Source organism: Anarrhichthys ocellatus, unplaced genomic scaffold (assembly GCF_004355925.1).
Source record: "Anarrhichthys ocellatus isolate YVR2014 unplaced genomic scaffold, GSC_Weel_1.0 scaffold42, whole genome shotgun sequence".
NCBI lineage: Eukaryota > Metazoa > Chordata > Actinopteri > Perciformes > Anarhichadidae > Anarrhichthys > Anarrhichthys ocellatus.
The window spans coordinates 2,023,780-2,050,905 of NW_022280072.1; the positions used below are offsets into that span (position 1 = coordinate 2,023,780).

Sequence of the window (27,126 nt, forward strand, 5' to 3'; positions counted from 1 at the left end):
TGTGTGTGTGTGTGTGTGTGTGTGTGTGTGTGTGTGTGTGTGTGTGTGTATTCTTGCTTGTATGTGTATTCTTGCTTGTGTGTGTGTGTGTGTGTGTGTGTGTGTGTGTGTGTGAGTGCCAGTGCCCCAATGTTAAATTGGTGTCACTCCGTTCTGCCGTGTCTTGGCTCTGGAATAGCTTCAGAGAGAGCAGATGTGTGTGTTTAGCCTCTGATGTACGGAGCTGCAGCCCCTCGCATGCACTCAAGGGCCACCGGGGTCATTATGTCGACTGTGTGTCGCTGTTTCCCAGCATGCAGCTGGCGTAGACAATCACAACAAAGCAGACATTTAGTGCGACTTTACAGAGCAGGCCATTGCACGTTGTGCGAGTTGTGTGTTGTGCGAGCGAGGGCACAGATGAAGTGATCAAGTCGACAGCTTGCCGAGCTGTGATTGTCACTGATCCCCCCCCCCCCTGTCCTCAGGAAAAACAGTGCCATCTGCCACGGGCAATGCCAGCTTGGCACTCTCCCCTCCCAGGCTAAACTAGAGATGGCAGGGGAGCTAGGAACAGCTTAATATCGGATACAAGGTCTCCGTGTGAGAGTGTCTGTGTGAACGCTTGGGGGGGTAGCATGCAGGTTCTTTTTCTGCTTCCCTCAAGTTTTGAATCTAAAAGCGTAGAAGTGAATTCTTCTGTTGTATTTTGTCTTTTGATAGCTGTTGTTCACCTGAAACTCACTCTTAAAGTTCACTCAGTCGTGCTGATTGACGGGGCTCAGCGTGTTGACATGCAGCTGCACCAGAAACAGCAGGCTGCAGATTCTACAGATTACTTTAGTTCTGATAGGAAGTCAGTTCAAATCGCCTCGATATCGGTGTAGAAAAAAAAACCATATTGTCGATCCTCCCTTAAATCAGCATGAGCCTACTTTACATGGCCCCAAAGAGAAGCAAACAGTCACGACAATGAAATATTAAAAGCATCAAATCTGATATCCCTATTTATTTATTTTTAAGCAGTATTCTAGTATTGGGGCCACTGTTGGAGAAAAAAACTCTCATTTCATGAATGAAATCAACATATTGAGAAGAAAGTTGTATGTTATTTGCATAAATTCTAGAAAAACAAAGTAATAATATCACAAGAATAAAGTTTAAACCTTTCAACGTGTCTGTGTGGTGTATTAAACATTCTCTGTCATGCCTCCCTTCAGGTCCTCCAACACCACCATGCGGTCCACGAGATCTCCTACATCGCCAAGGACATCACGGACCACCGAGCCTTCGGCTACGTCTGCGGGAAGGAAGGGAACCACCGCTTCGTGGCGATCAAGACCGCCCAGTCGGTCAGTGTCTCGTGTGTCCATGTTGTACCGTGCGCCCGCTGCGTGTAGGTTAATGTTTGATTCATCGGGGTCTTCTCTCAATTGTAGACGAGGACTCTTGAACACCAGCTCATCAAACAAACAGTTTACTCTGGTGCCCTTGGTTGTGTGTGTGTGTGTGTGTGGTGATGATTTCAGGTTGCAGCTACACCCTCTTCTTGATACTGAGTACCTCTCTTGGACCTGGTATGAGTGTTGTGGTGTTGTTGTGTCTACGTGCCTGGCTTGTTTCGTCTGGATCCAGCTGGCTCGCTCTGGAGCCATATTGATTTCCCGTATGAGTCGATGAGGGTTTGAGTGTGTGTCACCAGCTCTAATGGCATATCCATCCTCCCAGGGCCGTGGACCGTGGCTCTTTGACCTCGACAGATACACACAGTGTCACACACACACACACACACACACACACACACACACACACACGGGGCTGTACTCAACATTTACACCAACCAGACTCAAAAAAACAAAAAGGTGTTGCTTACCAAATGCTACCCTGGCGAACGGCGTAGCGCGAGCTCTCATCGGTCACCTCGGCTGTCATGTACCTGGCGAGCGCCCGAGGAAAGGTCAGCACTCTATTTCACTCACGTTTTTCTGGCATTTGAACCCGCCGTCACTCGCTCTCACACCGCCGGTCGTGGAGCCGACAACGAGAGGAGGCGCGGAGCTTATGGCCGAGGCTGTAATTGGGAAGTAGCCGCTTTGATGTGAATTAACAAAGCGTCTCTGTCGTCACGAAGACGGAGGATTTCACGAAAAAGGCCAATTTAGGAGTGCATTGAAAAGTAATTGGCTTAACGCTCGGCTCAAAGTCTCAGCACGAGAAGGACGTGTTTTATTCTAGCGGAGATGGAAGCACATTAATTGTGTCAGAAAGGCTTTCGGAGACTCTGTTAGCTCATCACAGTCTTTGTTGTAACTTTTTTAGAGAAGTTACTGTTGTAATTGGGGCTGGGCGATATGGAGAAAATCACATATTACAATATTTTTGACCAAATAGCTCATTATGGATATTGCTACGATATTGTCGGGTTCAACAAAGGTTCTTTTACAAAATATTTACACCATAAGATTTTGATAAATAACCGTCAGTAATGTTGATATAACGACTTAGTGAGTGAAGGCAAATAATAAATAAAAACTATACCGTCTGGTGAGTTAAAGAAATGACATCACTTTACTGTAATGCAGCCTTTCTGGTGGCAGTGTTTCCAGCTTAGTTTAGTGACAAAACATTTTCAAACTATCCAAAATGTCAGCGGTGTCAATCAAAGGTGTCTGAGCCCAGAGTCACTGAGCAAAATGCTTTTCATTTTTATTTCTATAGCCCAACGTCAGAAATCACAGATTTGCCTCAGAGGGCTTTACAATCTGTACCACACACCACGTCCTCTGTCCTCTGTCCTCGGACCTGGGAAGGAAAAGCTCCCCAAAAAAAAGATTTAATGGGGCAAAAAACAACCTTTGATTTGTGTCTAAATCCTGTTTTTGTACCAAGAAATACATTCTTAATAAGTTCAGCGGCAGGAGATCCTGGAGAAAGAAACCAACAGCAGGATTTCATTTGGGTGAATCTGTTTTTAATATTCAGGCGGATCTCAACCAAAACTCCCGATCAGTGCAGATTTTTAATAGAACCGTGTATCTGCAGTAAAAGTCTTCATCTCTACTTTTTTTTGTTAGAATCACTCGCCGCTGTTGCCGCAGGCGATGAATCACTCATCTGATTCAGGAGTGCTGCACTGAGGTTATCTCATCTCCACGGTCCATTATGGACGCTCCTCCTCCAGCCACCTCACAGCTCTCTGCATTCTCCCCAAAATTCACCTTCCGCTCGTCTCGGCTTCTCCTACCAGGAAGTTTTGACGGAGAAGAGGCGGAAAAAAAGGAACTCGAAACAGATGGCGAGGAAAAATAAAGAGCATGTGTCGTCAAATGCAAAGAGGATCTGAATCTGACAGAGTGACAATATGTGTCAGTGTCGGCTCAGCGGGAGCCACCGTTTACCCCCAGAGTGTCTGTCGTGAACTTCTCGCAGGAAGAAAACTAAAATAGAACCGTCTCATCCGAGGCAGCCGTCAGTCTGGTGACTCCGGCTGCACTCCGCATCGCCCCAGTCAATAATTGATTAGGTCTGAAACACCGTCGTACTGCAGGACTCTTTGCAGTGACAGTAGTTCTAAGATGTGAGTAGTCTTAACTCGTTTATCGTCTGCTCCCCTGACAAGAGAAGAGACTAAGAGACGGTATCTGCTGTTGTCAGTGTGTGAACAAGGCCGAGAGGAGTACGATATGTAGCGATGCCTTAATCTGGTTTCCAGATAACAAACAAATCAGGGTCCACATGAAGATGTTAATGTAGATTAATCAAGCTCTGGCAATAAGAACTACTGCAATATTTATCTCCCAGGAGTATTAGTGTATTAGTGCAAGTGTTGTGGAGATGTCCGGGCCTGTTCATCATATTCTACAGATTTAAGAAAACATCTTTGTTTGGGTTCAGATCGCTGCAAAAAATAAAAATGAAAAATTATGTAAAAATAATCATTCCCTCTAAAATTGCAAATCATATCGCAAATGCAAATTACTCAGTTAATAATAATAATAATAATAATAATAATACATTTTATTTGTGTAGGTACTCAGGTGCTCAGAGACACTTTACATGGTCAAAACAGAAACAATAGAAGTAATTACAATAAGAAGAAAATAGATGACATCATAACAGTAAGGAACAACACGGAAATGAAAAAGATACATAACTGACATTACCGGTTAAAGGCAGATTTAAATAGATGAGTTTTAAGTCATTAGATATATCTTCTTGATGTGATGTAAATGTGAATAAGCTTCTGGCTAACTCTGGGGCAGCTATAGACGCGCTGCTCCGTCCCCGTCAAACACGTAAATACATAAATCACAGGCAGCTCTACTGATTTAGAGATTCATAGTCTGGAACTTCAACCTTCTGGTTTTAGTCGCTTTCACTTCTTGCAAGAATTTGTCAGCGTTTAACTAATCAGCAAACAATCAGTCACTGAAGACACTGTTGCCTTTAATGAAAAGATTTTAGACAAACTAATTGCAGAAGTGGCAAAATGATCCGATCCAGTTTGCTGCCATTTTTCGTGCTCGTGGACTAATGGACTCATCCATAATCGGCTGTCAGCAAACCAATCAGGTATCTATGACTCATCCTGCCTCAGCCGACCTCAAGAAGCACTGAATTAGAAAAAAAGCTTAATGGCCTGATCTGTTGGGGCACATTGCCACAGATGGGAAGATGCGATATGATCAACTTTGAGTAATAGTTGGAGCAGATTGAAAGGCAAAGACACTAAAATGCTGCACAGCATTTTACAACTCTGAGAAACGATCATGGCGACGATAACTTTGTCCGTCGTCTTGACAATTTCAAGGCAAAAAGAAGATATAAACCACTCGCATTACAAAGTCAATGACCAGACATGTGCACGTCTTTGCGTGTGAAACACCAACGCAGAAGTTGAGCCGGTCTAAACTTTGTCGGGAACGCTGAGAAAATAATGTTTTTAGTTGCAATGTTGGTCTGAGCATGACCTCAATCTCCTGTCATGAGCAGGTGCAGGTTCAGTCGCCATTTAACTAGAATAAGAAGGCATGGTTGCAGTTCTGATCAGTGCTTAGGAGTGTGTGTGTGTGTGTGTGTGTGTGTGTGTGTGTGTGTGTGTGTGTGAGATTGTGTCCGTGGGTGTATAACGTGTCCTTATCTTCCCAGGCTGAGCCTGTGATCCTGGACCTGCGGGACTTGTTCCAGCTCATCTATGAGATAAAGCAGCGAGAGGAGATGGAGAAGAAGGCCCAGAAGGACAAGCAGTGTGAGCAGGCGGTCTACCAGGTACGCTAACCGACGCACGGTTTGACCTTTTCTTTTAAAGCCAGTGACGGCCGTGGTTGTCCGTCCGTCTGTCCGCCCCATTCTCGCGAACGTGATATCACTGGAGGGAATTTCTTCCGATTTGGCCCAAACGTCCACACGGACCCGAGGTTTGAACTGATTATAATGGGGGTCAAAGGTCATTGTGACCTCACAAAACAAAACTCGTACCCATTACTCAAGAATACATATTCTAATTATGTCAATTTCACACAAATGTCTTAAGAGGATAAAATGGCGTCAGTGCTCCGTACTGCGAACAAAATGGCTTTGTGCATTCATCCAAGTGCTCGATGAGCGGTGACATCAGCCACGGTGTATTCCATCCCCACATCCAAACATTTGAAAGTCATCTTGAGGATCGACCATCGACCCGTGAATCTTCCCTACGCTGTCGTCACAGCCCAATGCACGCGGGACGCCATTTGTGCACATGGAGCAGATATGCTCCCTCCAGAGGACACTCGTGTCTTATCACCGTTCCCATGTTTCACGAGTGAAGCCGTCTTTAGCTGATTATTTTATGAAGCAAAATGAGGAGAGAGGGGGAGGAGGCTCCTGGAGAGATGACGAGACCTCTCGACTCAGACGCCCACAGAAAGTTGGTCAACCAGTGGAAACGTTAGTCCTGAGCCCTGGATGAAGTGAGGACTGCTAACTCGACTGCTTATAGTTATTTAACCTTATTTGAATCATCTGCCATGAGTATGACGAGCTTCATCTGAGAGACTCTTGACTGACAAGTTAACTAAGACTTGAAAAAGACAAACATCAAAGCAAGTGAGTTACATGCAGAGCAGCAGCTTTCAGGTTTCATCAGTGGCACCATCTGCCCGCTCACCGTCCTCTGTTCTGTCCTCTCTGCATCACCTGTTTCATTTCTCTTTATCTCCGTGTCTGTCTCTCTCTCCCTCTGATTATTGCCAAATGATTTTCTTTCTGGATGCTGGGAAGCTGCCACGTCTTGCTGCGCTTTCCACCTCCTCTCTCTGCTCCACCGGCTTAACTTCCTCCCCCTCTTCTGTCTCCTCTCTCCCTCCTCCCTGTGTGATCTCTCTCCCTCTATACCGCCTGCCCGCCGCTCTTCTGCAGACAATACTGGAGGAGGATCTGGAGGACCCGGTCTACCAGGTAACTTCCTAACCCAATCAGCATTGCATTCTAGTCGGCTTGCTCCTCCTCTCTGTGTGTGCACTGTTGGGGAGACGTCTGGTTACAGTGTGCGGTACAGATGTTTGTGTGATGTCGACAACAGTAGGAGACGCCCTCCGATGTGTGCGGTCGTGGGTGTTGTGTGTCTGCGTGCATGTCTGCCAGTCGAAAGATGTATTATACTTTTCTGCTTCGGGAATCTTTGCTGCTTAAATTCTCCTCCTTGTGTCACCCGGATCTATTCTTCTTCTGCTTTTTATTTTTTTAGAAATAATATTGACGATGCTGTTTGACTAATCACCTCTCCAATTTCACCACTTTTCTCTCAACTTCCTTTATCTTCCAATTTTCTCTCCCGCTTCTTCTTCTTCTTCTTCTCCCCTCCTCCCTCCGCTGCTGACGTTGTAGTACATTGTGTTTGAGGCGGGACACGAGCCCATCCGCGACCAATCAGAAGAGAGCATTTATCAGGTACTCACAAGCTCGTCTTGTCTGCTTGAGGTTCTTTTTTTATCACGTCATCTTGTACTCAGCTGTGGTCAAGCCACCACCAATAACAACAAGGAGCTCTTTAAAGTGTTCAAACAAAAGGAGATTTCAGAAAATACAATTTTGTACTCTTTCACAATAAAAGGTCGTGCCTGATCTATATTTCCCACACATGCTCTCAAAGAGACAAATGTAGTGGAACATTTGTATTTTTCAAACTTAGTTACAACGCTGCAGGTCTTGCTCTATCTCTCTCTCTCACACATCCAATTTACTTAACAACTGAACACTTACAAATCAAAGTTTTACCAGATTATGGGTCAAGAAATGTGGTAAACACGCGTCTCTTCACTCGTTTTCTAGGTGTCGTCTGTTCTGACTCGTAGCTCTGCCTGGTGGCTGGAAGTGCCTCTCGCTCTGGAGAGCATTTATGCTTTTGTTTGTTTACAGTTTCTTAGTGAACTTCACATTAGCTGTGCACAACAAAATAAGCCTCGATAAGAAAAAGGAAAGTCCTCCGTTTTTGCGTGCGTCGCCCTCCTCAAAGCTGCAAACAGTGACTTCAAACATCCGGTCCGAAGGGCCGATAACGCCGCTGGACACGCTGCTCGCTAATCGCTCCAATTTGCTTTGCTTGTTGGCAGTAGTAGAATTATAAAATGCAGAATTTAGTAAAGACAAAAATGCTAGTAAAGACAACAAGGTCACTAAGCGTGAACGTAGCAAAGGAAAGGCTTTTCAAAACGGAAACGTAGTAGTGTGGATGTAGCCTTGATCTTCCATTTGCTTGCCACCAGCTACATCACTACATATATATATTGTGCTCATAAAATTAAATGCTGCCTTTTTTCACTCATAAAATGTACATACAGGAAATAAAAGACTAAGAACAGAGGTGAACAACGCTCTCCAGAGGGCCCCGACAGCTAAAGCTGGCTGCCCCAGAGAGAGGAGCCGTTCTTTGGGTGCTCTTCTCAGAGGACGTGGGTGGACCTCCGAGGGATGAAGAGGGGGAGGGTTCGGTGCCGCGTGGAGGTTATTCCTGGTTACCCCTCCTCTTTTGTCTCTCCTCCCCTCCCTCTTTTCCCGAGGAGATGAAAGAAAGGCAGGCGATCGGGGGGGGGGGGGGGGTGAGAAAGATTAATCACCAGCCTCTCGTTTGATCTTTAAATATAATGGATTGAAAATAGACAGGGAGTGCTGGCGCGTGAACTAACACACACACACACACACAAACAAACAAAGCGCACACACACGTCAGGCGTAAGAAGCGTGAGCCTCAGCCAGCCTGCAGCCACAGAGGAACTAATGTATGAATAAAGATGGCAGCTTCTGGAAATAAACATGTGAAAGCAGGAGAAAGGCTGGTGCTGGATTGATGCCCACACTCTTTATCAGTGCTGGCTTTCATTGTGTGATTGCTGCACATCTACCTGGGGAAGATGAAAACTTTATTTTAAACACCGTGTCACTGTAGGAGAAACAAAGACCCAGGATTCAAACATACCCGTGCCCTTTGAGTCTTCTCATTGCACACACGCTGTCAAATGTATCCGCCTGTGTGACACGGAGATATTACATGTCTCCATGTGTGTGACAATCTGAGTTATTACATGTCTGTGGCTGTGATAAGCAGCCTTATCCATTCTTTATTAGAGAGAGAGAGAGAGACAGAGAGGCCGTCACCGCAGGCCGATAGTCGACTGATTAGCCTCGTAGATGAGTTCTCGCTCTGCAGATTTTAATTCTGATTATCCACACACACACACACACACACACACTGCTAGTGATTGATTTGACTCCGGAGGAGCCAGGTTTCAGGGTTTTTGTCCCAGCATGTGACGTGTGATGTGCGAAGTTTCACTGTGTGATTAAACCAGAGGTAACGGGCTCTCTTGGCCGACTGTGTAGGTTCCCACCAGTCAGCAGAAGGAAGGGGTCTATGACGTCCCAAAGCGACACCCAGTGAGTGACCCGTGTGTTTGCTCCACGTCCCCCCCCCTCTCTCTCTTCCGGTGCATCGTGAAGCTCTGATTTTGCAGTGACTCTTCATGTCGTTAATGTTTCCCCTGAGAGGTTTTGCTGGGACCCAGTGCTCTTGTGCTGCTGTTCTGCTTGTGCTGTAGCTGTGGTGGCTGGTGCCCTTCTCCCCGTGCTCCGTGGTGCCTGCTCCCGTATGGTTATAACCCGGGGACGCTGTGTGTGTGTGTGTGTGTGTGTGTGAATGCATGCCTGGCTTGGTGTTTTTTTTTGCCCGGTGGTGAATCCAGCAGCAAAACCTGCATGACCTTCTGCCTGATTGTGCCCAACACGTTCTGCCTCCGTCATCTTTCCCTGTAACGGACACGGATTATGTGTCTGATTTTAAAATGTGCATGGCTTCATATTCTTCAATCTATACATCAGGATGGTCATGCATTTAAGCAGTGTTTGCAGTATACATCTATATCGCTGTTTGTGCAGGTGTGTGCGGTACTCGTGTGTGTGTGTGTGTGTGTGTGTTTGTGTGTGTGTGTGTGTGTGTATGTGTGTGTGAGTGAGGGAGCTCCCCTCACACTGCCACTGGTTATAATGAAAGATGACCTTGACCAGGCTGCACGATAACTCAGCTGCTCTTTTATCTGCCTATAAAGATGCTTCTTATATTGTTGCCTGATTTAATCTGCTAAAATCTTCACACTCCCCATAACCAGGCTTGTGTGTGTGTGTGTGTGTGCGTGCGTGCGTGCGTGCGAACACTTCATCCCATGTTGCTGGTCTGTAGATCAGTATTCCCTCAGCCCATCCAGAGCCCACCGGCTCCATTATTAATCCTTAAACCTGCTAAAACTGGCAGTCGCAATCCCACTCCATGATTTTCTTTTTTTGGTGGAGTTGGAATCAGTCTGGCAGTTTTCTGGCTGCATATTATCCCCGGCTTTGGTAAGAAGCTTACAGGCACCGTAGTATTTCTGTTCCCTCCTCACCCGGCCCACAACACATGCTGCTATTTGGATTGCCTTTGTGTTGGCGGGTGTCTGAACGTGAGCAAATCCAATATTTCTCTCTTGTTGTGCAACCAATTGGACGAGTCGTCCATTCTGGTTTGAACGAAGCGAATTGGAGTCTCTCAGAGGGAGTAACTACAACCCAGGATCATAGAAATGCGAATGGATCACAAATTTAAGAATGCGTTGTGTGGCTTGTGTTGTGATTTGAAGATACTGTAATTTGGTTGTAAGGTGAATATTCAGACTCACAGAGGGAAGAAAGAAGACTGCTGCTGTGCTTCTCTCTCTACGGGTTGAGTCTTTCAAGCATGTGGCACCACAGTAAGTGATGTCACAGCACGTCTCTCATATCAGAAGCCAAAATTCACATCATATTGTATATGAGCAGCCTCGAGGAGACATTTCTGAGAGCTACAATATCAAACATTTAGTGGAAAGAACTGCAGAAGTGTCACAAAGGATGCTAACATGGCAGCGAAGCCGCTGTAAGATGTGATTGAAATACATTAACACCAACACAAGGTAATTGCAAAGGAGCTATACAGCCTCCAAAAGGAGTTCGTTTAACTTATTACCAAATGAAAATAACATTATTATATTATTGTTCATATGGAGACTGCAGGGCTTGCACTTTTGCATTTTTTTTGTAGCATTTAGTGAAGCGTATCTGCATAGAAAGAAAGATAACCCAATGTATACGTGTTTGGATCGTATTAATCTTATTGACTTGATTGATTGATCACAGTAGTCTGTATCACTACAGGCAGACTCCCCTCACTTTATAAAGTCGGCAGGGAATTACAATCAGTTAATCAACGACGAACACTGTTGTTTCCTCCCATGGAGCCGACATGTACAGTATGTTACTGCAGCAGATGTCTGCTGTCAGTCCGTCTGGAGAAGGCGGTTAGCGAGCTGCTGACGGACGAGCGGAGACATTTACGGATTTGACGGCAGAACGCTGTTTTCTACTTCTTCTTATTCAGCAGACACGGCGTGAACGCAGCGGTAGAAGCTGTTGTGACTTCACTGAGACGGGATTGACCAGAGGCAGCAGCATTTATCTGACCGTTGTTTATGGTGGACTTGATGTTCATCTTATTGGCAGCAGAGGTGCGTTGTATTCTCAGGAGAAGGATTAACAGTGCTACTCTACGTCTGGGAGGAAATGATGGCGCTGGCTGCAGAAACACGACCTCCGTCGTTTACTCTGTCACCTTCTTAAACGATGACAAATCAATAAAACACACACACGAGACCGTTTCAATCCACTGAGACTCTGACCCCCTAAGAACTGAGAGAGTGTTGAATCAACAGAAGCCCACATGTGGAGGTCAGCAGCATGTTACCTCAACACATCAACTGTCCAAACATTAGGTTAGTATGATACATGATATTTATTGGCCGAGCTTCCTGGTTTAAATAAAGGTTGCATTAAAATGGGCTGAGTTGAACCAACAAAGACTCATTTATAAACCCGATTATATCTGGTTTTAACTTTAAATCATGTTGCGCCAAACTTTAAACAAGTTACAGTTAACAACATTTAAACCTCTCATTAAACATCAGTTTAGTTTTTGCTCTAAAATTAAATTAAATTCTGTTGAACCAAAACCTTAAACTCCAATCTATACCGTGATCCATTATTAACTTTAAACTTACACTTCAGGAGGTTTAACTTTTTTAAATTGCTGCCTTTTTTAGATGGATTTAGCAAAATACTGGAGTTCCTGGAGAAAAGTAAACGGACAAACTCAACTCTGATTGATTTTTATGATGCTGCTGAATTTCTCTGAAGTGTCCTTTATTTGCTTCATGACCATGTGTGAAAGAGTGACCGAGAAAATGATTCAAAGGTCGTGAAAAACGTCCACAGCCTGGTTGTGATTTGTTCCGAGTAGTGAGTCTGTGTGTTTGTGTGTGTGTGCGTGTGCGTGTTTGCATGTGTCAGTTCGGCAGTGTTGTCGACCGCGTGCCAGTTCGATCAGTCAGACGGCGGGGGGTCAGCGAGGTGGCGTTAATTAAAGGGGCTGCGATAATTGTATGCAGAACACATGTGCACAGGTAATTACGGTTTCCCCCGAGACGGCTAATTGGTAGGTGGCGGCCGTACTGATAAAGATAACGGGCTGGGCGAAGAGATGGAGAGGGTGTATAATGGGCACAGAGGGATAATTAGCAGGGCAATGGCCGGCGAGAGAGTGGAGAAAGAGAAGCAGAGGAATGAGCAGCAGACTGGAGCTCTAAGCAAAGAATAACAGGAGATTTGTTTCAAACAAACTGTCAGATGCATTTAAACGTCCCAAAAGGATTGCCTTCATTTCATGAGTTGGGTTTTAAAGGAACCATGATGAGTTCGGGGGTTGAAAAATGGACAATATTTCCAGAACTGATTAGTATTTGGGCAAGCTGTTCCCGTTCTTCAGCCTCAGCTAATGACGACCATACTTCATGCTTTCATCCAAAGAAAAGAAAACACTCAGCAATATTGTACGTCGTGCACCAACTGCTCTCGCTTTGCCAGACCAATCTGCACGTTGTGTGTCGGTGCCAGGCATCATCATTCAGGGTGCAAAATACATGCAGATACCACCAGTATGGCTCTTATATGTGTTTTAGCAGAGGATTAAGCTGTTGCCTGCACAGACGCAGTTGGAGTTGGCTTTGTTTTAATGGGATTTGTTTCAGATTATTAAGACTTTTAGATTGTAATTCACTTCAACGGAGAGCAAACTCTGCAGGAAGGAAGCAGGTTTTTTCCATCTATAATGTAACATCCTCCCTTCAGTTTGCTCTCTCATAACAGCATGTTAGTTAATCCAGGTGCTCTTGCCGTGCCTGTCTGTCTCACACTGTGGTTGCTGACACCGGGGAGTAGCTTTACAGAAACACAAAAGGGGCTTTAAAGCCCAGCTCAGCGCTGTAGTGTAGACTAAAGGTAGGGATGATCTTTAAACCTGTTCAAATCTTCACTTGGGCTCGAAGTCTGGCAAGGGGAGCGTTGTTCTGTGCTCTGAATGTGTGTGTGTGTGTGTTTCCTGACACCTGCAGACCATCATCCTCCCCCCCCTCATTTCACCTCTCTCCCCTCTGTCTCACCCTCTCTCTCAGTGTACAAAAAACAACTAATATGTTTGTGTGTGAGCACATTTTCATCCCACCTGCCATCTAACACTGGGGTTGTGATTGCAGAACGGACATCAAAGCCCCCCCCACCACCACCATCATCATCCTCATCATTCTCACGATCAGCCCCTCCAACAAGAACAGCAGCAGCCGGCAGTGGCAGATCTGATAGACTTAGGCCTGGAAATGGTGACTCAGGTAAGGAGCTCGTGTCTTCTTTGACCCGGTTTGATATATAAGACCAAACACCGGACCGGTATACCGAGTTTTACAACTAAGTGTTGCACTGGACTCGGCAGCTGCGCCCAAGAGGGACATAATGACACTGAAAGAGAAAGGCCGTGAATAAGAGTGTAGCAACTAGCGGTAATGCACCTCTAAGCTGGTTTGCCAACCGCCAATAAACACTACAGAAGAAGAAGATGGAGGGAAGCGGCACCATGTTACACGCATAGACTGTGTATATAAGAAGCGGACGTCACCCATTGATTTGTTTGATGCGGTTTTGAAGCCTCAAATTCAGCGTTTTGGCTGTCGCCATCTTGGCTTTTTGCAACCAGTGAACAAAAGTTACTATATTTAGACTGAGGAAGAGTGACGTAGAGACGCCATATGGTAGCAACAGCGACCTGTCAATCACAGTAAGCCCCGCCCTAAAGCATCCCCTGCTTTATGGTCTGTTAGACTCTAAATGGACCATAATGTACTAAATGAACATCATGCTGTATTGAAGAAGACTTGAAACTAGAGATTGAGACCATAAACTCATGTTTACAATGTTTACTGAGGTAATAAATCAAGAGAGAAGTAGAGTCATTTTCTCATAGACTTCTATACAACCAGAGGAGTCGCCCCCTGGTGGACACTAGAGAGAATGCAGGTCAGCAACGTCATCGGCTCAGGTTGATGACGTAGGCAAAGTTTTAATTTGCTAGAATGTGTCATAATAACAAATGCCGGTTCAGCAGGTTTGCATTAAATCAAAGTGGTTCAAACTTGATCAAAACAGAAATCAACCCAACTCTAGTTGTGATAAAAGCCAAGAAGAGTCCTCAGTTATTTGTGAGCAACATACTGTTACCCATCAGCCCCGATGACCAGCTTCTTCAGGCATATCCTCCGATGATTTACTCTCCCTCGCCTTCGTCTTTACCGCACCGCACCGTCTCTAGCCGTTGGGTCAGCCCGGCTCTTGACCCCCGTCATGCATGAATAAAACATGCGACCCTGCTGTTGCGTAGCAGCCAGGTTGAGGCAGAAAGTAAAGCGGCGTGCCGTTTGTATGGGTGCATCCGGGCGTTCATATCTGCATGTGTACTTGTGCGAAAGAGATAGAGAAAAGAAAACCTCTCCGGCAGCAACCGAGCGCAGGTCCTCTCAGGGCGGAGTGGACGTAAAGGTCAGAGCGTCTGTCAGAGAACTGGTGGAGGTCGGCGGGGTGAGCAGACAGCGGCGGTCATCTCGCCGGCAGACACGGCACACACACGCACGCAGAGTCGAGCCGCTCATGGTACATTAATAAAGCATTCAAAACACTGTGATAATCACAGCAGCCTGACCCCACCACCTCACACGGGAGGAATATTGAGTGCTGGAAGTGGACGGAAAGTCTATAAACGTCCAAGTTCCTGGACTGTTTGACTGTGGTTTCTGTTTGAAGAACATTAGCAAAGGCTCCGTGGTATCGACTCAGAGCAACAGCCACAGGAATGTATTGTGTTTTATGTCCAGGAGAGTGTTTTTTAATCCCGTGGACTTCCTGTTATCAGTCCATGTTGCATATCTTGGATACATCTAGTATGGTCTTGTTGATCTTTATCTGCTGCGTTCGGCTCAGCAACAATAGTACACATTATATTCTCCTCCTAACGTACCCATGACTGTAAAAAACACCATGCTCTCAGATCCATTTTCTGATAGATGCAGGAAGAACTTTGTGACCTACCAGGGGGAAGATATTCTAAGAACATTCATTATCTCAAAAGAAATTATCCGCCTCCATGATTTATGCAAATCTCTGACCATGTATTCAAGGCTTAACTTCCTTTACGGCTATAAATAGAGTTTTACTTCACTCGCCACCGGGCCTAAAGATATTATTAATGGCGGAGAAAAAAAAAGGGGGAGATACTAAAGAGGAGGATCATCGGGAGACTGTGAAAGGAAACAGAAGAAATTCAGATCAAATAGAAACGTCTGCTGTCTTTGATAGTGATTCCCTCTGAGGCAAACCACACATCCTCCGTACGGCAGGGGGACCGTAATGACACGGGGGGGGGGTCTGTTTTTATACCAGCCGATAGAAAGGAGAAGATGACAAAGACTGTGTGTTTTTCAGTGGAAGATTGTGATAATTCTTGGTAGGTATGTCATCATAATCACTCATTTCATCTCATTATCCCATCTCTCCATCGTTACCTTCTTCTTCTTCTTCTTCTTCTTCTTCTTCTGTGTTGCTGCCACAGTGTTCAGGTAGGTACCACATGTACCAACATACCAAGCTAGTGTCGTGTCGCATGCGTTGTGTGCTGCATGTTGCACTGGAATGCAAACCGACCCAGATAAAAAAATATATATATATATAACATTATTGTTGTTGTACCTGACTGGTACTTTCTCTTGTTCTCAGAATATCAACCAGTTCGAGATTTTTGGAGACATGTCCACACCTCCTGACATCACCTCTCCATCGGTGAGTAGCTGTCCTGCACACGAGGGATGGGTCATGATTTTATAATATTTGAATAGTTTATGCGACTATTGTCTTGTCTTCAAAAGAATATATTTTACCGTCACAAGCGCTGGGAGACGGAGAAGTCTGCCTTTCAGGGTTTTCTGACAGATTTAGGCAACAAACCTACTTGGTTAGATTTAGTACAAGATTATTGTTTAGGTTGAAATAAACTCTGGCAGAACGCCGCGTAGGCAAACTTCTACCGTGTGCTGCGGCAGAGCCTCGTAAAACACACTTCATTCAAACTCGACAAAAACCAAATGAAGCTGACTAAAAACTGTCTGCTTTTCCTGATGAAAATGATGAACCAAAATAGAAAACATTTGCTAAAACCTAACGCACCTAATGAGTTCTACTCCTGTTCTTCTTCTGTGGTTTCTCCACATACTCTCTTATCGAATAGTTATTCTGCTCCAAACTCTCCTACATGCACAGTTTGTGTTCTACATCTTATAAAATCCAAACTGTATTTCCGATGATGATGATGATGATGATGATGTGTGTTTCTTCCTGAATCCCCAACCTGCACAGACCCCCGCCTCTCCAGCCAACATTCTCGACCCCTCGCTGGGCCTGCAGCCTCCCACGGAACTGTATGCTCCCTTCAATCCTGCGTCTGTGCCCTCAGGTAGGACCTTGTTCATTTTGAAGCTTAAATACACCCGCTGCTACAAGCGTAGGGGGAAAGAAACGCAGCGGGAGAGAGTGAGAGAAGAGAGAGAGAGAGAAAGAGAGAGAGAGAGAGGGTGTCGAGAAAGGAGATGAAGGGGGAGTTGGAGGTAGAGGAGACAGATGAGGAGAAGGAGGGAGGGTTTGAAATAAATAGAGGGGGACGGAATAGGATTGAAATGTAGATGAGGGGGGAAAGAGAAGAAACGGTGGTGTTGGTTGTGTGTTGAATATAAAATGCATCATTAGCTTGCGGCCTCAGATGCTGCTGATTTACCTGTGGCTGAGGCAACTGTGGTGGTCAGAGGGAAGTAATGAAACATGCTGAGATGATGGCAGCGAAGGCTCCTTGGTATGCACAGTGAATTAGACGTCGGTGTGTACTGGATCTCCTGCTTTACTCCCCTCCTCACCTCTCGTCTCCCCGGCTCTCTGCATGCGTCAGCGTGGGGACGGCGGCCGGGGTTAAATGTCAACTTCCTCCACCGTAGGTAACGACAGGAGAGCAGAGACGGGAGACGAGCGAGTGCGTGATAGAAAGAGCTCCTGCTGATGAGTTTGAGTGATTTTAATGAGCGCGTGTCGGGCTCTTCATAATGACTCTCTCTCATTCTGGAGGTAATTATAATAGTTCACCGTGACCATCAGGAGACACCGCATTAGCTGCAGGCAGAAGTAGGGCAGCACTCTCTGGGTTTGTGTGGATAATATGCATATGCACGGTGGGTATTTGAATCACTTTCTTCTCTAAGATTTTACGAAATACCAACATGTTCTATATGTTTCTGAACCCCAAACCTGCTGGCCTTGGTTGACAAGCACGTTTTCTTTAAACAATTGCCCAAAGTACACCATTTATCCAAGCCAGAAGCTGTAAAAAACATAAATATTGTCACATTTTTACCTTTCCGACGGTCCTTCATGTAACACACATCATGTACGATGAGCGCCTCCGGCAGAAAAAGCAACCGAAACAAAGCTTTAAATTGTGATATTATATCAAAAACATTTAACTACACGGCTCATTTAAAATCTCACGCTGAATGAACCTTTAACTTTAACCAGATCCTGTAAAAAACGTTAAATTCTGCGCTTCTCAGTCAAACTAGGAAGCGACGGTTGACTCAGCTGAGACCAACAGACACGTGACAAATATTCTGTGAAACTTCGACTGGACTGCAGGCTGCTGAACACGGAACAGAGAGGACAGGACAGATCTTAAGTAGATGTTGTAAAAATGTTGTAAAGATTTATAGAGCCTTCATTTTCTTTTCAACATTGGTGACACTTGTGGCAACTTGGAGAAATGTTTAATATACAGATTCCATTGTTTTTCTATTTTCTAAAATAAATTATCAAGAAAATTCAAATAGTTTTCTTCTTTATGATGATTTATGGCGTTGTAACTGTGTTGTACTGCACAAAAGACATTTCTTTCATTTCAGCTTTTAGCCATGATTGTTATGCTGATGATGCTGTTTCCATAGAGGTGCAGGACTTCTATATCGCAGTTAAGAACAAGGCCATGTAGAGAAAAAATGAGATGAAAAAGCTGCTTTGGGTTCAGAGGTTAACCTGAAACTGTTTACTCTCCACCAGGTTATGTGACGATGGGAGCCGTACCCCCCGGCCACTGGTCCCAGCAGGCGTTCGCCGCCCAGACGCCGCTGGCCTTCGGGGTCCAGTCTCCTCTTGGTCCGGGCGGCCAGCCTCTCATCTGGGGCCAGGCCAACATCTTCCCCGCCACGCAGCAGCAGTGGGCAGCCATGGCAGCCGGAGCCTTCCCCCCCACAGCCTACCTCCCCGCCCAACCCGTGGGGTTGCCTGCCATGTTCCAGGCCCTTGCCCCCGTCACGGCGATGACTCCGGGCAGCGAGAGCCACCCAGGCGCCGGAGCCGGCGCGTCGGCTGCCTCCCCCTCGGCGTCGTCGAGTCCGCAGCACGGGGCGAGGAAGATGGGCAAGGAGATGTTCAAGGTGGGGAGAGGTCTGATGAGACGTTTGGTCATGATGCAAGAGCAATATACCTGAAAGAGGGATGATTAAGAGTAACAGAGTGCTGCAGGAATGAGTCCTAAAACCCAGAAATGAGTCAGCATGTTTGCACTTCCCTCGTTTTATAGTCAGTGGGTTGTGTTGTTAGAAGCCTGAGATAAAGTCTGTGGTTAACACAAGCTTGAGAGATTTTAATGTTTTGTTCTACAACATAAAATGTGTCAGTCTCTTGTATTTAAAGGTTTTACGTATCTTAAAGAAGGCAGTGTCTAAATGAGATGAGGGAACCGGAGCGATGCTAACTTCTGGGTTGGTCTGCAGAAACACGTCGTCCCTGCAGCTCTATAAGTCTGATGGGAACAAATACAACACCACTTTTTGTAAACTCATCCGGGTTGTTGTTTGTGTCTCTGTTTGTTCCTATTTTGTGGCTTTCGGTACGTCCTGTCTTAATCATTTCATTACTGTTGACAATAAGGAATATTGTAAATAGATCGGCGACAGGGAACGAGGGGAGAGAGATGGGGAGCAATATAGGTCCCCGACCGGTCATGAACTAGAGGCATTAACTGAATGATCCCAGTCACTTCCACACAGTGAGGCACACAGCTTATGATTTAAACACTGATAAAGCCCAGATATCGTTTTTTGGGGGGAAAAGTCAAATCGGTCACTGCCCAGTTTTTACTGGCGAGCCTTCCTCACCAACTTCTGCCTCTTCTTCAGGATTTCCAGCTGGCAAAGCCTCCAGCCATGCCGGCGAAGAAGGGCGAGCAGCCCGGCTTATCGGGAACCTCCGAGGCATTCAGCAGTTACTTCAGCCGCGTGGGCACCGCGCAGGACACGGACGACTGTGACGACTTTGACATCTCTCAGATGAACCTGACACCGGTGACCTCCACGACGCCGTCCACCAACTCACGTGAGAGCTCCGTCCATTCACGTTGGCCTGCGCCCTTCTTTTGTCCGTCGCTCTCTGCGCTCTTTTTTGTCTGACTTGGCTTGTCTCTCCCCCCCCCACACCTTTTGCAGCTCCCACCCCGGCTCCTAGGCAGAGCTCCCCCTCCAAGTCCTCAGCCTCCCACGTCAGTGACCCCCCCACCGACGCCACAGACCCGCCCACAGACGACTCGTTCGGGGAGGCAGAAGGCAGCCCGAGCCGCAGTGGAGAGGAAGACGCTGTAAGTGTGTGTGTGTGTGTGTGTGTGTGTGTGTGTGTGTGTGAGAGGACGGTAGAAGAGGAGTAAGTCAAGTGTGTGTGTGCCTTTAATAACTCACTCCTTATGCTGCTATAACCTGCGCGGCGTGTTGAGATCTGCTGATAAATAGCCTTTGTAGCGGTGTTGGTGGGCCAGGTAATCACTCTGGCTGATTAGGGGGCCGATGCTGTTGTGTGTCCCTTAGTGTGTGTGTGTGTGTGTGTGTGTGTGTGAGTGTGTGTGAATGAATGTGCACATGAAGTGTGTGTTTCTGCGTGCCTGCATAAGTATGTGGTTTCGGCGTGTGCGTGGTCAACACCGCGTTAAATTAGCTGGCGCGATTGTCAGAGACATCATTAAGCTGTTATTAATACGAGCCAGGAAGCGTCCATACATCACCACTTCTACACGGACAGACGGGGGGAGGAAGAACGCCCCGACTCTTCTTCCTAGGGGGGGATTCATATTTATTTTAAGGAGCAGCACCTTGATCCAAGAGAGGGAAATGAAGGGAAGATGAGAAGATAAAGAGGTTTTTAGGGAGGGCCTAAAAACCTCCCTAAAAACCTACACTTTTTGCCTTCGACCAAAGGGTAGGAGGAGTGACCTTCCAGGAAACAAGCAGTTCTTTCCTCGACATGTTTTTCTCTTTCTCTCTTTTTGTGTTTCTTTCTTTCGCTCCCCCACTCTCCAGCCGTGAAACATTAGTTTTATGCCCCCAATCCAGCTATTATTGGAAAATAACAAAAAGAAATGTCTGAAAATGTCACCAGGCTCTGAATGACACACAGTTGCTTTTCACAACCAAGAGAACATGTTCATCGGTGACGGCGGCTGAGCGAAAAGGTTACAAAAGAAAGACGGGAAAGATGGAGCAAAGGCAGAAAAACATCCTCCCACTCTCTGCAAGGTGTGAAGAGCAGAAGTGGTTTTAACAAAAAAACAAGAAGAAGATAAATCAATAGAATGAAGGCTTTTATGATATACAACTGTGAGTGTGAGTGTGTGTGTGTGGGTTTCTCTTTTCAAAGTGTCCTTATTCCTCCTTCAGAGTATTGACACCTTTTACTTCCTGTTTACGTCCTCTCTTGTAGTCTCCACTGAGTCCTTCTTTCAGATGTATTCTTCTTCTGTCCCTTTTTTCCCCCTTCTCTTATTCTCCCCTCCATCAACTCCTCCTCCCACACTTTTCTCTTCCTTTCCTCCCCCCTTTCTCTTCCCCTCTCTAGGCGTGTGGTTCTGGGTCACCCTGCCCCAGCGAGACAGCAGAGCCCAGCCCAGACCAGGCCAGTCCAGAGGCTGGGAGCTAGATAGCAGCAGGGCAGGGTAGGTATCGATGCCTCTCCTCCTGCCCCCCCCAACTCCTCCTGCTGCACCCCCCCTGCCCTTATCTGTTCTTCTGGTTGACTGTTGTACCTCCCACTTACATTAATCAAGCTGATCGCTCTCCGTGTGCTGCATCTGTTCTTTTTTTTCATCTTTTCCTCCACTGTTGTTTTTGTCTGAGGGGTGAAAGTAGACCGGTACAGTCCGGTACCACTAAGAGACTGTCAAAACCCACATTCAACGACCCGTCGCAATCACAGTTCAGGAGGTTCTGTTTTCAGCAGGGGGCAACCTCGGGTTCTGCAGAGTGACGCAGATGAGGAAGTGTCTTAAACCTGCATTCTCTCTAGTGTCCACCAGGGGGCGACTCCTCTGGTTGTATAGAAGTCTATGAGAAAATGACTCTACTTCTCTCTTGATTTATTACCTCAGTAAACATTGTAAACATGAGTTTATGGTCTCAATCTCTAGTTTCAAGTCTTCTTCAATACAGCATGATGTTCATTTAGTACATTATGGTCCATTTAGAGTCAAACAGACCATAAAGCAGGGGATGCTTTAAGGCGGGGCTACACAGTGATTGACAGGTCTCTACCAGAGACATATACGCCGTCTCTACGTCACTCCTCCGGAATAATTGGAAAAATGAGTTCCCAAATGGAAAAATTCAAGTGAACAACAGCTACCGTGTTGTTAAAGCAATAAAATACAGAATGACACATCTTCTCTGTGGCGTCCAAGTTGTTTCTACATTACGACTTAAAAGTCATAAACACACCAAAGTCAGAACGGGTTTTTCATCTGTGCTTGCTGCATTTCCAGAACTGTTAAATTCGCCTGCTGCTGCAGCTGATTGTCTGATCTCAAGTGCAGTCTGTCGCACAAAATAGTAAAATATGTCGTGATGTTTCGTGAAGATCAGTTTTATTCCAACAACACAGACAGCAGGTCAAACAAACTGCCACATCTGTAACTCCGCTGGCAGAAACGGCTCAACTCCCGTCAACCAATTTAGAGGCAATTTTCTTCTAATTCAAAAAGAAAACAAGTTGTTATGATTTTGAAAGTTTCCTCACTTTTCTGTGGCACTTAAACCATTTAAATGAATAACTTTGCTGCACATGATGTCAAGTGTTTCTTGTTTATCACGCGATAACAAAAGGAAGCGACTACTTTCACCCCTCGTTCCTCCTTCACCTGATGTCTCGCATGCTCAAAGGAAGTGTGTGTGTGTTGGTTATTTGTGCCGTAGCCTCACCTGGAGTTTTGTAAGCATGTGGCATCAGTTCTTTTGAAACGGTGTGTGACGAGCTCATCGCGTGTGGTTCTTTGTGGTCCTCATCGTGTCCCGTCTGTGTGACGCGTGTCCTCCTGCTGTAAATCACGCCCTCGCTCCCTGAATAGCACACATCCCCACTCGGAGAGCCAATAGCGTGTGACAGCCAATCAGAAACTGTGCACTTCAGTGAACAGGACGTCACCTGGGATTTGCCGACGTGGTGTGTGTGCAATATGCTGATCTTGGATCTTTAGCTTGATGTAAGAAGATGATGTGTGCTGTCACTCTGTATGCTTTATGTGAGGTGCTGCGTGATGTCACGTAGCTCCTGACAATGTGTGGAGAGAGACCAGCAGCTGCTATGGAAACTCAGGGAGCTGATGACGTGTGCGTTTTTTAACACTTCATCCGACAGGAAGACTTTCACAGGACTTGTGGAGGCTGGACTTTTCTTTTAGAGACATGTGAGCATGCAGTTTGTCTACTCAAGGAGACAATGGGACACACGCCACAGAGGGGAGTCGAGGTCCAACGGATCTCAAAACGCACAGTTAGGATCGCAGCTTGGTTTTGAGCCACAGATCGGATCAGCAGAAAGAAAAAGGTTTAAGATTGGCGATCGTCGATTTTTCCTTATTGGCAGATACAAATCATGTTTGTTGTTGTTTTGTTTAGTTATAGCAGCTAGTAAACAAGGCTTCATTCTGTTCATTAACCAACGTCCCGAAAAAATCAATTCAACCGCCCTGAAGTCAGTGTAAACAGTTAAAAACTCTAAATGTCATCCTTTAACTTTGCTATAGTGGTCATCTGCATAAAGACACACAATTAAAGTGACATTAGTTTTAATGATATATTATAAACTACTTGGAGCGAGTGTTGAGAAGTGAATAGTTCATAGTTCCCTCTCTAATATCTATTTTATATTTCTGTAAAAACATTTACCTCAAACAACTGTTTCTCACCAAAAACCAAATTTTACAAGATGACATTTGAACACATCACAATTAACTTATAACTACTGAGTAGAGCTTGAACGCATCATGATGTAACTGAATGGAAGCTCCGTTCGTTAGCTGTTAGCTCCCATGCTGCTAACTTTAGTAGCTATCGGTCGATTAACAATCGTCAGGAAAACTTTATTAAAGTCTAACTAGAAGGGAGACATTGCGTCCCCACCTGGTGTCCTCTCAGCTCCCGAGTGTGGCTCCTTAATGATGGCTGCTGGAGAAATGTAATGGTTTTGTTTTCATCAGCTAATACCGCCGCGCCAAGATTAATGACTGCCCCGGCATAATTGGCATTAATTAAAGAAACCCAAGAGTCCTTCCCCACTTCAGGAGAGGAGGAGGACGAGGAGGAGAGGTGGCTGAGCATCCTCCTCCCCCCCTGTTGGCCTCCCTCCTCACACTCAGACGGGCTGAAGGCTGCGGGGCAGCAGGTGGATGTGGGCCTTAAGTGGGAGGACGGATTGTAGAGTCGGGGGGGGTTTGGCTGCAGACTGGCTGTTATGGCCAGAAGCAGCAAGTTGTCCCCCTCTGTAGTAGGTGGACTACTTTGGTCCCGGTCCAATGACGCTGCTCCCAGATGGTGTTTACTTGCTCAATCACATCGACTTCAGACAACTCCCCAAACACACACACACACCTGTGCAGAAGGCCCAGTTACTCCCCAGATAAGCACACCTGTGCTTGATACTGTCGCCACCTGTGCTCATATCGGAGCCAAAAATACCGCCCCCCCCCCCCCCCCCTCTCAGACGGACATGTGTTCAGGCGAGTGGGAGTGTAAGTGTTTTTAGTTGTTTTTTTTCTTCTGGGGTGATCTCATCATGTCCAGCGAACGCTCCCGAGTCTCAGCCGTGAAATGGCCTGCATCCACGGTTCACTGAGCAATCTCACATCGCCCCCCCCACTGCCCAGGGCCTACACACACACACACACACACACACACATCGATGTCCACATGTGTACCAGCCAGGCCAGATATTTCGGCCTTCAGGCGGCTGCTAGGCCAGCACATCGCTCACCTCCTCGGCTCTATGGAGCTGAAGCGGCGCTGGTTAGATGATGCAGGATGACACTGCGGGTTGTGTGTGTGTGCTGGCTGTCACTGCTTGTCTCAGCCTCTTCGTCACCTCTCTCAGGGCTGCTGGCAGCTACTTTCTGCTGACTGTCTGACCTCGACAGTTACAGCTCTGTAGCCTCAGTTCAGAGCATTCCTCCCAACTTTAACCCCACTCTGAGGCAGATGTGTGATTTGTGATTTTGGTGCAGTACAAAATATATTTAATTGAACTTTACTGTTCAGGTGAAGGCCAATGCAGATTGTTTAAGTCTTCTCTTTTCCCCACGAGAGATCTGCATTCTTGCTTCATTTGTGCAAGTTTAAACAGAATTGATTTTATCGTGTGTCTTTTGACCACTACGATAATAACGGGGCTCCACTGTGAGTGACTGCAGCCGACTCCATCATCCATCCAACAGACACGATGACTCACAACTGGTCTTTCAAGGCGTCTCTACCTCTGATGCATACTGGTCCTGGTGGGAGAGAATACTGCATGAAAACACACACACCAGAACAAGGTTTGGAGACGTGAGAGAGAGAGAGAGAGAGAGAGAGGTGAGTTAGTCCGCGAGGAGAGGGAAATGACTGGACGTCTCCTCTAAAGCAGTGCGATACTGCCACCTGGTGGTCGTGTCCGGTACGGGGGCTTCCGCAGATCTCAGACTTATTTGGGCTTGTAGGTGAAACCTTGCAGTTCAGCCGGTTGAATAGAATGAATCAGAGGCAGAAACTCGGATCCTCCCTTTTAGTCATGTGACATTTAAACAAATCCAACCGGGTTCATAAGAAAAGCTCATGTGTGTTTGTTTGTTTGTTTTGCACAGAAGGGGAAGGACCCTCTCTACGCCCAGATCAACAAAGGGAAGAAATGAAGAGACACACAGGAAGACCAGACCAGCACCGAGAGACCAGGAGGAGAACCCTCACCTGTGTGTGTGTGTGTGTGTGTGTGTGTGTGTGTGTGTGTGTGTGTGTGTGTGTGAGAGAGAGTGTGTGTTTGGCACATCTCCCTGCCTGGCCATGCCCTTCTTCTTCTCCTCCTCCTCCTTATCCTCATCATCCGGCTAACAACCTCCCAGGAGGAGCCTCATCGTTCTCCTCCTCCTCCTCCTGCTCCTGAGAGGAGAGAGCCCATTCTCTCCAGGCAGGAGGGATATCAATCACTGAGACGGATCCAGTTCTCCCTCCACTGCGCTGTCTCCTCCTCCTCCTCCTCCCTGTGGCGCCTCACACCCAGCCTTACACAGGACATAACCTGCTCCCTCCTTCCCTCTTCTTCCCTCTTTCCTCCCTCCCTCCGTCTGTGCCACCAAGGAGGGACTGAATCGAGCAGTGCCTCCCCATTTCCGACACACACACACACACACACACACACAGACCACGGGATTAGAAGGACCATCAACGGACCAGAACCTGTAGCAATGGATGGTCTCCCCCCCCCGCAGGAGGAGCTGGACTCTTTTAAACGAGCCTATCAGGGATGGCCGGGTACTGGGATTCGCTGCTTCTGATTGCGTTTTTTTTCCGGTCGGCCTCGGATGTTGTCTCCCCAAATTTCTTGTGAGTGTCTGCTGGATCACTATGCAGAAACAGACTCTCTGGGAGCTACTCACACACACACACACACACACAGTCATCTGTCACCCTCTCTCTCTAAACACACATACATGCAGTGATTTGCCAAAACGTCTCTCGTCGCGGACAGACGGACGGACTCACACGGAGGCCAGAGGACCCGGACATTAAGGAGTGAAAACGGACCCTGAGAGGGAGGTGTTTGCAAGTCAAAACAGATTCTGCGATCGAAACTGTTCATTCTCTATAGCTTTTGTACAATACCGATTTAAAAAAACAAAACAAAAAAAATAACAAAAAATTGAAAAATTGAATTTTTATTTTATAAGTCAATCAAGCCGCTGGGGTCAGCTCTATGGGAGAAATAGAGTCAACAAGGCTTTAAGGCATCTGATCGTTGGTTTGTCAATCTCATTTTGTAAATAATTATACCAAGCATTCTGTCCACTGGACTTCTGCGCCATAAAATAGGAAAGCTTCAGTTATGCAAACTCTTGACGTTAACCCAAGCAATACCAACATGTGTTTTCTTTTTTTCCTTTGTGTTGTTGGCCCCCCCCGTTTTTGTTTTTAAATCTTCGTGCACGGATGTTGTCGTCTTAACCTCGCCTACTAATCCTGATTCCAGCTGCACACCTTTTTTAATCCCCGCCCCCCCTGACGTTATCGTGTCCCTAAACAGATTCTTGAGTTACCGTAAAGCCTCACACCATCCCCAAATAGTTTCTGCACCATGAACATACAAGTCTCTATGTCGCGGTCTCACCCCCCCAAAGAGTAGTCTTTCAGACACAGCGATGCTCCACCCATCCGTCTGTCTGTTGGTCAGGTGACCTCTGCTACAACGACATCAGCTGTGATGCCATGGCTCCCTATTTTATGGCCAGAGGCCCCCCCCCCCCCCCCATGTCAACTTGACATTGTTTTCTTTGTTTTTTATTTTTTTGGACTATGATGTTGATTAACTTAAAAATCTGAGTAGAAGGTGAGGAAAGACGTTGACTTAAAAAGGGGAACGGTGGCTGTTTGAGTACGTAACATTTCTAGACCTATTTTAACTTTACCTCAGCTAACGGTTTCTTAATGTAAATTGACACATTATTTTTATCTTTATGAATATGACATTCTACAGTGGGGTTTCTAGATAATCTTTTGGTTCTCTCTTGATTTTACGTATTCCACCATGTATTACTGTTACAAATAAACACATCCCAAATGACTGATGTGTCTCTTAATG

The 27,126-nt window shown here is 46.2% G+C and overlaps 1 protein-coding gene across 1 annotated transcript; it reads left to right on the forward strand.

The window, feature by feature from the left end:
* The first annotated feature begins 773 nt into the window (after positions 1 to 773).
* Positions 774 to 27,113, forward strand: dab1a (DAB adaptor protein 1a). The gene is made up of 14 exons (XM_031868254.1): positions 774 to 835; positions 1,139 to 1,331; positions 5,128 to 5,247; positions 6,379 to 6,417; positions 6,847 to 6,909; positions 8,839 to 8,892; positions 13,110 to 13,241; positions 15,673 to 15,735; positions 16,309 to 16,405; positions 18,046 to 18,422; positions 19,167 to 19,362; positions 19,473 to 19,621; positions 20,869 to 20,965; positions 25,139 to 27,113. Exons 1-13 carry the CDS (start codon positions 774 to 776, stop codon positions 20,947 to 20,949), a joined length of 1,626 nt encoding a protein of 541 aa, XP_031724114.1. The 3' UTR covers positions 20,950 to 20,965; positions 25,139 to 27,113.
* The last annotated feature ends 13 nt before the right edge of the window (positions 27,114 to 27,126 follow it).